General features: G+C 53.0%; 2 protein-coding genes across 5 annotated transcripts; one reads left to right on the top strand and one right to left on the bottom strand.

Annotated features, from left to right (window-relative positions):
• Nucleotides 1–982: 982 nt before the first annotated feature.
• Nucleotides 983–2527, bottom strand: NNAT (neuronatin; the record flags this gene model as incomplete). Of its 4 annotated transcripts, none has more annotated exons than XM_079718577.1 (3): nucleotides 983–1212; nucleotides 1445–1520; nucleotides 2456–2527. In XM_079718577.1, the coding sequence occupies 3 exons, from the start codon at nucleotides 2525–2527 to the stop codon at nucleotides 983–985; spliced, it is 378 nt and encodes a 125-aa protein (XP_079574703.1). The 4 variants fall into 4 exon arrangements, with proteins under 4 accessions (XP_079574703.1, XP_079574704.1, XP_079574705.1 ...); XM_079718578.1 differs by having other exon boundaries at nucleotides 1120–1212; nucleotides 1440–1520; XM_079718579.1 differs by having other exon boundaries at nucleotides 1120–1212; nucleotides 1494–1520.
• Nucleotides 2528–4625: 2098 nt separating this feature from the next.
• On the top strand, nucleotides 4626–4889 carry BLCAP (BLCAP apoptosis inducing factor; the record flags this gene model as incomplete). The annotated part of the gene is made up of 1 exon (XM_079718408.1): nucleotides 4626–4889. The coding sequence occupies one exon, from the start codon at nucleotides 4626–4628 to the stop codon at nucleotides 4887–4889; it is 264 nt and encodes an 87-aa protein (XP_079574534.1).
• Between the last annotated feature and the right edge of the window lie 4201 nt (nucleotides 4890–9090).

Here is a 9090-nt window from a genome sequence, read left to right as displayed (position 1 = left end):
CCTTTTTCTTTGGGTGGTGGTGCGGGGATGTGGTCCTTTATCTCAGGACAGTGTTGAGATGGAACTGGGTGTGTGAAGGTTTATTCCCATTTTGTTGCTTCCCCTCTGTCCCTCTCCCAAGTAGAGTGCCCACTCCACAATGGGCACATCAGCCCAGTCTTAGAAGTATGTGTTGAAGCCGGAAAAGAAGTCACAGGAGACAAAACTTTTTGGTGCGCCTCCACCGCCCCGCAGGGTCCTGGGACACTGTGCGAGACAGGGGAGGTACTTTTTTAATTTTTTTGTAGAGGCGGTCCCTGTCCTCCAGGAGCTTACAATCTAGCCGGGGAGACACAACTAATGCACACTTATACAATCATTACAATTAGCGATTACCACAATATTGACCACAATTGCATGAGACCTGGGGGATGCAAGATCAGTGAGGGGCTGGGGGCTTGGAGAAGGTGTTTTGGTAAAGATGGGATTCGTTTTCTTGTTCAGTAGGTCCAAATTGAGTGACACATTTCTTTTGGGTGAGAGTGGGGGGAAAGAGGAACTGAGGGAGCAAAGGCAGCAAGGCTGGAATGCACATGCCGTAGGCAAGGGACAGTGAGAGGGCCCCGCTCCGTTTCTTAACCCTCCTTCCTCACCCTCTGCCCTCCAGTCCCGCCACACAGGCACGCAGTTGTCACTTGTCTGCTGCACGGAGATTCAGGGCTTCGGCTGGTGAAGTTGGAATGTCCATTCTGCTGGCTGGTGTGGTTGTCTGGATCTCTGTGGTGCGGCCTGCTGGCATGGCCGTGGCTGTGGGGCTGGGATGGCGCTGTCCCGACTTGGTTCAGATCTGAATGCGTTGCCTGTGCCCAGATCTCAGGGGTCTGTTCCCCCCATTCCTCCCTCCTCCCTCTACGCCACCCGCAGTAGGACGGGTGCAAAGGGGTGGGGAAGGGATCTGGTGTCGTCATTGTCGGTGCTGCTTCTCCGGGGGCCTACCGGCCCCTCACTGACCTTGGCAAGTGCTCCTCTGGCGAGAGGGCACAGGGGACGCCCCATTCCTGCGCGGCACTGGCTCCCATGCTGGTGGAACTGCACAGGAGCACCTGGTGACACGGCCGCCCAGGGGAGGGGGCTGGAGCCTCAGTTGGGGGCCCGCTGGCGGCGCTCTCCCAGCACGTGCCGTCCGGTTCTCGACACGGTGTACGCCAGCTTCTGCAGGGAGTACCTGAACACCTGTGTCGAGAGAGAGACCCAGGACCTGCCCTTAGAGGCGAGCACCCGCAGCGTGTCTGTAGTGCTGCCGTGTCCGCCCCCGCCCCGCCCCCTGCCCCGCCCGCCTGTCCAATGAGGAGAGGCGGGTGCGGGCGCAGCTTGTCCACGAGTCAGGGCAGCTGGAGCTTTTCCAACTGTGCTGAAGGCTGCATGGCCGCAAGCTGATTGGACCCACAACTTAGGTATACCTCACTTCTCGCAATGGGCTGTGTCCCTGGAGGATTTCGAAAAGCGAATCCTACCCAGTAAATGCAGCATTCCAGGAACACCTTGAAGGAAATATGCGATTCCTTTGGCAAAGGATTCCTTTAGCAGGGAATTCTTCCTGCAAGGGGTGCTTTTAGGGTAGATGATTTTATGGGCAAAGCAATTTCTTTTGATTTATTTCTTTTTACACAAAGCGCTTTGCCTCTATTTTATTTTATTTTATTTTATTTTTTAATAAAGCGAACTGTCCTTTTTCGGAAGCGCTTTTTTTCTATTTTTCCTGAAAAGAACCTTTTCCTCTAATTGTTTTCTTCAAAGCGCTCTTATCGATTCATAGTTTATTAGCTCCTTTGTCTAATATTTTTTCTGCAAGGCGCTTTTTACCTAATGCATTTTTTTCTGCCAAGTGCTTTTGTCTGATTTATTCTTCCTGCAATGCGCATTTTCTCTTATTCATTTTTTCCCGCGAATTTTTCTGATTTGTTGTAATCTTGTTTGCGGAGTGCTGTTTTTGTTTTTCCCCTGAGAAGTGCCTTTTTCTAACTTATTTTTTGTCCCACCCCCTCAAGTACTGTATTTTCTAAAGGAAAATTTCCCCGCAATGCGCAATTTTTTTAAGGCGGAAAAATTCCGCTGTGTGAGCGGTAAAGTCTCTTTTCGCAAAACAGAAGTGCCCCGCCTCCCTCCTGGGGTCGAGTCTCACGTAGCGGTATTTTCTTACCACGTTGGTCGCTAAGAGCCTCGGCGATCGTCCGCGGCTGGCGCCCGCCGCGCCCCAACTCTTTGTTCCCGGGCGGGCGCACTGGGAAGGGTCTACGCAAGGAGGAGGGTGCAGGGGACGGGCGGGGGCGTGCGGTGCCGGCTGCGGCACTTGGGTTGGCAGGGATCGCGGCAATCAGGACAGGACGGGTCAGGATGCGGCAATTGTGACGCGGGCTTGCCGGTTCAGGGGGCGCACATCGCGACCCTCTCCCACCCAGAACCCGGGCACACTTACCTGCAGCAGCACGCGGAAAATGTACCAGCCAATGATGAGCAGTTCAGCCGAGGCTGCCGCCACTGCCGCCATGGTTCCGAGAGTGGTGGGTGGGTGGGTGAGAGCGAGTGCTGCCGATTCCGAGGTCCGTTGGCCTCTCGGAGTCCGCTGTTGGGCGCACTGCCGCAGCCGCGGTGGCCGCGCCTTAAGTATCCGCCCACCGCCCAAGTGCGCATGCGCGCTTGGGTAAGGGGGGGGTCCGTGAGGAGGGGTGGCAGGGGGCGCTCCTCATTCGTCAGGAGAGGAAAAAAAATAATCCATCTGCTCTTTCCACACCGACCCCCGCCTCCTGAGTTCATCTTAGCCCCTTTCCAGAAGATTCCGCTGTGCCCGCGTTTGAATTTTAATGTAAAATGGAGGGGAAATGCAACTCTGAGTTAGCGCATAGGGTAAGAGTACGGGTGCGCGCCCCTTGGTAGCGGAGCCTATCTCTCCGAGCCCGGGCCTGCTAATTCGAGCCCAGTGTCCGGTGCCGCGCCAGATCACACCTGGGCAAGGATGGAAAAGCAGGGGGACCTAATTTAAAGAGGGATCATCTGCCCCGCGGAGCAAAAACAGGTGCCCCTTCCAGAAGCCTTGGCTTCACAGGCCCCCCGCTCAACACTCTTTTTCTAATATTTGATGTATTAGAAGACCACGTCCTCTGCTTTGCGAGAGCCTCTGAGCGCGGAACCTTTCCCTGATGCCCGCATCCCGCTTCTTACGGTTGCTAGATCTACAGCGGTGGCGGCTCCCTGAGCCAGGGCACTGAACCCTAGGTGCAAAAGCGATAGTCATTGGATGTCTACCCTGTTGGAGGGATGGCGCCTTTGTATGCGCGGAAGGGATGGGATGAGCTCTCCAAAGAAGTGGTCTGAATGCGCTCCGGGATAGTTTTCTGCTAGGCGGGTTATTCAACCTCTGCTCCCCTACCCGCCAGGCGCTAGTGGGTCTTCCTCAGCCAGCGAGGTTCTCTGTACCCGTTGCGCTGGGCTTCTGGAGCTTGGAGGAGGGTTTTGCTACCGCCGCCAGAGGGTCGTGGCTGCCGCCGCTCCGATTCCTGGCGCGGCACGAAGACCGGAATGCGGTCTGCGAGCGCGGCCCTGGCGCACCGGTGGCCCGCTGCTCGGGAGCACCACTTCTCTCCAGCAAACTGCCTGGCACAGGGGCCAACTGGCATTTGCCCCTATGTGGATAGAAAATTAATTTTGATTAAAAGCTCACAGAGGTCAAGTTCTATACAGTGCCGGCAGAAGATGGAGAGCGCAAGTGAACCCAGAGAGGTCAGTTTGGACTAAGTAGCATGGTGATTTTTTTTCCCGCTACATTGACTTTCGAAGAAGTTGGCTGATTTTGGCAGAATGACGCCGGATTATTTGAAAAAGGCAAGCTCATTCTAGGCTGCCATCTTAAAACAAAATATTCGGTGATGCTGCCGCGGAGCCTTCCCAGAGCTTGCAAGGATCCATTGCCGGCAATCTCCCGCCGGCAGTGCGCCGCTAACTACTTTAACTCTCCACTGAGCACCTGCTGTGAGAGATACTAGATACAGAATCCTTTTCTTATTCCTCAGGGGTCACAGCATGGAGCCCATGGCCGTCGGGTGGCAACCACAGGGCGGTATTGTGAGGTCTGGGTCCCTTGAGGACGGGCCGCAGCCCCAGGAGGCGATACATGATCTCTGCTGGGCAGGGCCCAGGCAAAGCCAGGCCACTGTGCCGGACCTGCCTAGAGCCCTCTGGCCTAGCCCCCAAGAAGGGGAGACACCCAGGATGCTTCTGGAAAGGGTGACTTGGAGAGGAGTAGACTTCCATGGGTGGGCAGGGAGGAAAGGGCATTCACATTTGCTGTTGTTAACCATGATCCATTTTTCCAAATAAGTATACATTCTGTTCCTGTTTTTTTTTTTTTTTTTTTTTTTTGTCTGTCTGTCTGTTTTGTGTCTGTTTGTCTGTTGTGTTGACTTTTCTCTTCAGGATCCCTGCTGCCTTGGTGATCCCGGGCTGACAGCCAGAGACCACAGCGGCTCAGCTCCTGGAGAGCGAGGGTTGAAGAAAGCAGAGGGCAGCCGCCTGCGCCCGCTGGCTCCCATTAGGTCGGTTCCTGCAGCGGTGCCCGGTGGCCTTGGCGAAGGCCCTGTCCAGCAGAGATCATGTATTGCCTCCAGTGGCTGCTGCCCGTCCTCCTCATCCCCAAGCCCCTCAACCCCGCCCTGTGGTTCAGCCACTCCATGTTCATGGGCTTCTACCTGCTCAGCTTCCTCCTGGAACGGAAGCCTTGCACAATTTGTGCCTTGGTTTTCCTGGCAGCCCTGTTCCTCATCTGCTATAGCTGCTGGGGAAACTGTTTCCTGTACCACTGCTCTGATTCCCCGCTTCCGGAATCGGCACACGACCCCGGCGTTGTGGGCACCTAACAGCCAGCCCAGTTAGCTTTCCAAGGAAGCAGAAGACGGGAGGGGAGGCATTGACATAGGTCATAAAGCATTGGAGTTTCAAATCCCGCGGCCCTGCGGGTGCCACATTCCTGATGGCGCCTTTTTGGCCTGTGACGTTTTATCCTTATAATGTGAATAATAGCACTGACCGGTGCTTTTATCGTAGAGTCCTGTAGTCGTGGGTGGTCTTGTGGTTGTGTGTGTTCTGTCCCCATCTTGGCCCCTGACTGGCAGGATGGCCACCCCCCTCGTCTCATTCCCACGAGGAGCCTGCACCCATCCTGGTCAACTGCCCCAGCATGATCCGGGCAGATAAAATGCCAGTCTCATTGTCACCTCCGTGACCCTTCCTTGTCAGGGGTTCCTCCCTTCTCAGAGTGTTACTGACTCCTCCGTCCCTCTCTTGGCTTCCTGTTAGTTCTCTTTAGCCCTTTCCTTTTTTGGGGAGCACCTGTCCAAGACAGGGCTCAGTTTTGCACTTATCTCGAATATAAAGAGATTGCTGATGCCCGAGAGCCTCGCTTTTTCATTCTTCTTCCCTGGCTGGCAGGCTAGACAGAATTGTGTCTTGACTGCTGTCCACAAATCTTCAGTATTTTCCCCACTTCATTTTGAAGGAAGAAGTAACAGATACCTGTTGCTCTTTCACCTGGGGGTCTGGGCTCCTGCTCAGCAGCCCAGCTTCGCTTCCTTTGCCCTTCCTCCTGCCTTTCTCCACTGTTGCAAGGAGGGGGCCTCATTTTGTCTCCCATGCATGCTCTGCAGGATTGATGTGTGGTGTGTTTACATAGATCTAGCAGTCCCCAGCCGAGTGAATGGGAGAGTACTTGTGTGTTTCATAACAGCCACGATCCCCTGATAGGTGTTTGGATATTTTTTGGTGTGGTGTGCCGTGCGTGCACGTGTGTGTATACGTACGTGTACAAGTACATGTGTAAATCCTTTTTAAAGAAGCTTTATCGAATGTGTTGTGATTTTGAGGTGTAGCAATAGCTAGCTTGTAGGGGCCGCTACAGTTGGTATTTAGTACGGGGATTGCAGAGTGACCAGCACACTGGACTCCGAGGTGGTTCAGACGAGACAGAGGGGAGCGGTGGCCATCGTCCTCGTGCCAGGAGCTTCTCCGGTCCTGCGCGTATAGACTGTATACGTTACGAAGAATACACGGGAAGACTCTGTGACTGTCACTTGCTTTTTTCTTTTTCTGCGCTTCAGTAAAAGTGTTGGCAAATGAGACTGTCTCCTGGCCCCTGCCCGCTGGGGATCAGCATGGTTGTCCTTCCAGTCTAAACCATCCATCTTTCTCTTGCCTGAAGGGGGAGGGAGGTGGGCCAGGCAGAGGACAGAACTTGAGGCAGTCCATCTAGGGAATGGGACTGCGGGGCCACACTTGTGGAACATTTGGACTGCTATTCTGGAGCTTTTATTTCTGGTGTGTTCGTTGCACAGCTGTTTGAAATGTTTAATAAAGCTTTATAAACTTTACTCTGTGGTTTTATGTGGCTGCAGTCCATTTGGGTCGTGGTGTTGGACTTCTAAGTTGGTGGGGGGCAGGGGGTAGCATGGAGGGGCTGAGTCCTTGGCGCCACAGTACCTTAGGCTGAAAATTTGATCTGCTCTCTGGAGAGCAGATGGTGGGATTGGGGGAGGGGGAGCAGGGGGCAGGCCAGGCGGTGAACAGGAGGGAGTCTGAAAGTTTTCAGAGATGAGACATTTGCGTTTCTCAGCTCCCATGGCTTCTCGCCTGAAACTGTTTCCCTCCGTAGGAGATTTGAGTAACCGATCCCTTGACAAACAACTTAAGACAGCTGGAGCTCTAATCATCAAGAATTTTTATGGTGCTGCTTTTGAAGTAAAAATAAAGTGAAACCCCTTATGGCATTTCAAGTGGAAAAATAAATAAGGTTGGCCGTCCACGCAGGGGGCTCCGGGCGATGGCTGGAAGTGCGGGAGTGGCGTGGTTCTGTGCCGTCAATGTGCACGTGCTCCCATGGCCGTGACCTTTGAGACAAAGCTGGGTGGCTTGCCAGGGCCCTGGGCTGGGTGTCCACCTCTCCATCTCTTCTCCTTCTAGAAAACATAACAGGAGCACTGCCTGTCCAAGGCACAGGGCTGTTGTGAGAGTTTATTGTTGTAAAAGGGCTTGGGTTGTCTCATAAAAGGTCATCTGTTATGCCTAGATTGGTAATTTATTGCTATGAAGTTTTGTGTAGTTTTCTCCTTCCCTTTGCAATCTCCCCATTGTCAGTGTATCCCTTTTTTCATTCCTACCATCGCCTATCAGTGCTTTTCCTTTTCCTCGTCAAAACTTGCCACAGGTTTGTTCATTTTAAAGGTATTTTCCGAGAACCAAACTTATTGATTATATCAGCTGGGTATTTTTCCTATCTGATGCTTTTGTGTTTTTGCCTCTGCATTCTTTTTTTTTTTCTGCGTTTCTGGATGTATTTTGTGGTTCAGCAAAGTCTTGACAAGTTGAGGAGTGTTACACGTGGAAAGGATGGTTTGTTCAGCAAACATTGAGCCCCTGTACTGGGCTTGCTGGGGATTTCAGGGGCAAGACCCAGGCCTGACTCTCCAGGAGCGCCTGACTCTAGCCTAGTGGGAAGACTTAAGAAAATAGACAACTGCAAATTCCAAAAACAAAACAAACAAGGCTTTTGTGGCCACACTCTCCCGTGGAGGCACCTGGATGATAAATGAAGCCAAGATTATTGCTTACTTTGCTCTCCCTCAGAAAGCAGCTTTCTGTCATAGGTCAAGCTCACTAAAGAGTCACAAACAGGCCTCCCTCTGAAAGATTTGTGGCCCTTTCCAGCAGGGAGCCTGCAGCCCACCCTTTCCCAAGGTGATGCCACGTCAGCATTCTGTCTGCCCAGCACTGCTTTCCACCTGCCAAGATAGCACCAGCAGCACCCTGCCCCCTCTTCCTGAAATGCCTTTCAGGAAAATGAGAAGTGGATACCTCTTCTGGAAAAGAGCAGGGTACCAGGTCTCAGAAAACCACACCCTGCAATTCTGCCAGTCGTCGTGGCTCCTAGTGTGAAGTGGTTGCTCATGTGGTACCTGGTAAACCACAAGATCCCATGAGGCCTAGGTCTGGGCTTCTTTAGGAACTGGTCTGTGCCCTGCTCTGTGCCTCAGTTTCCTTGGAGGTAAGATGTGGGCTTTGGAGCAAACACAGTCTTCCTACCCCTAATATACTGGGAATCCTTTCTCTGAGGACCTTCGGGTCCTCCTGGATGCATTTGAGGAAGGTGATTGAGCTCTGGGAAGGTGGCACTGCCCTTGCAGGGCAGCCTGCGTATGCTTTATGCTTTAATGATTGTACCACATGCACCTAGATATGCCTCTGTCAGGAAGCCTTCCTGGACTCTTCCCTCTCCCTAGAGATCCAGTTGCCTCGATGACTTCACTCAGCCCTCTGTTGAGTGCTAGCGCTAGTGGTCACGCAGACTTTCTCTTTCGCAGTGATTGGGCTCCCCCCACCTCCCTAGGGGGCTTGCATTGTTATTTAATACGAGGTACTTGTCAGAATCCTGTACAGGACCAGGCCTTGGGGTCACACAGTGGACAAGGTGGACCACCTCTGCCATCAGGGAGTCATCCAAGCTAACGGGAAAGGGGATGACCTTGGGCAGATAATCCCACAGACAGATATAATATGGACTGTGGCAGGTGCCCTAAGAGGAGTCTAGGGGGGACCTGGTGTGGGCTGGGGAGGACTGATGTTCAGGCTGAGACCCGAGGACAAGTGTAAATGTTGCAGCAGTGAAATAACAAATGAGATGTTATTTCTCACCATCTAATCAAGCATCTCTGCTTACAGCTGAAGAGACTGGGCTGAAAGCAAACTGAAGGACCACCTGTATCTGGCTGCCCTGGAGGGCTGTATTGGGAGATAGTGAGGGGGCTGAAGGTTGACGTGTTGGTGGCGGTCCCCCAAACTCCGTCCTGAGTGAGAAGTCTTCAGTTCCCAACTGACTGGAACCATCACAGACAAGGATCTGACGGGAGCAGGGGGTGACCCAATCAGAACAGCATTTAATTTAACGTGGGATTTTTTTCAGTAGGGAACAGGATAGCATTTGAGCAGTAACAGCAGCAGGACCGTCAAGAAGGTCACTGCCCTGTCTACATCATTGGGAATGGGGAGAAGTAGATCCCAGGAGCCACGGTG

The sequence above is a fragment of the Hyperoodon ampullatus genome (genome assembly GCF_949752795.1).
Source record: "Hyperoodon ampullatus genome assembly, chromosome: 14".
In the NCBI taxonomy this organism is placed as follows: Eukaryota; Metazoa; Chordata; class Mammalia; order Artiodactyla; family Ziphiidae; genus Hyperoodon; species Hyperoodon ampullatus.
Note: the sequence above shows the minus strand (reverse complement) of the source record. Positions and strands in the feature narration are given on the sequence as shown.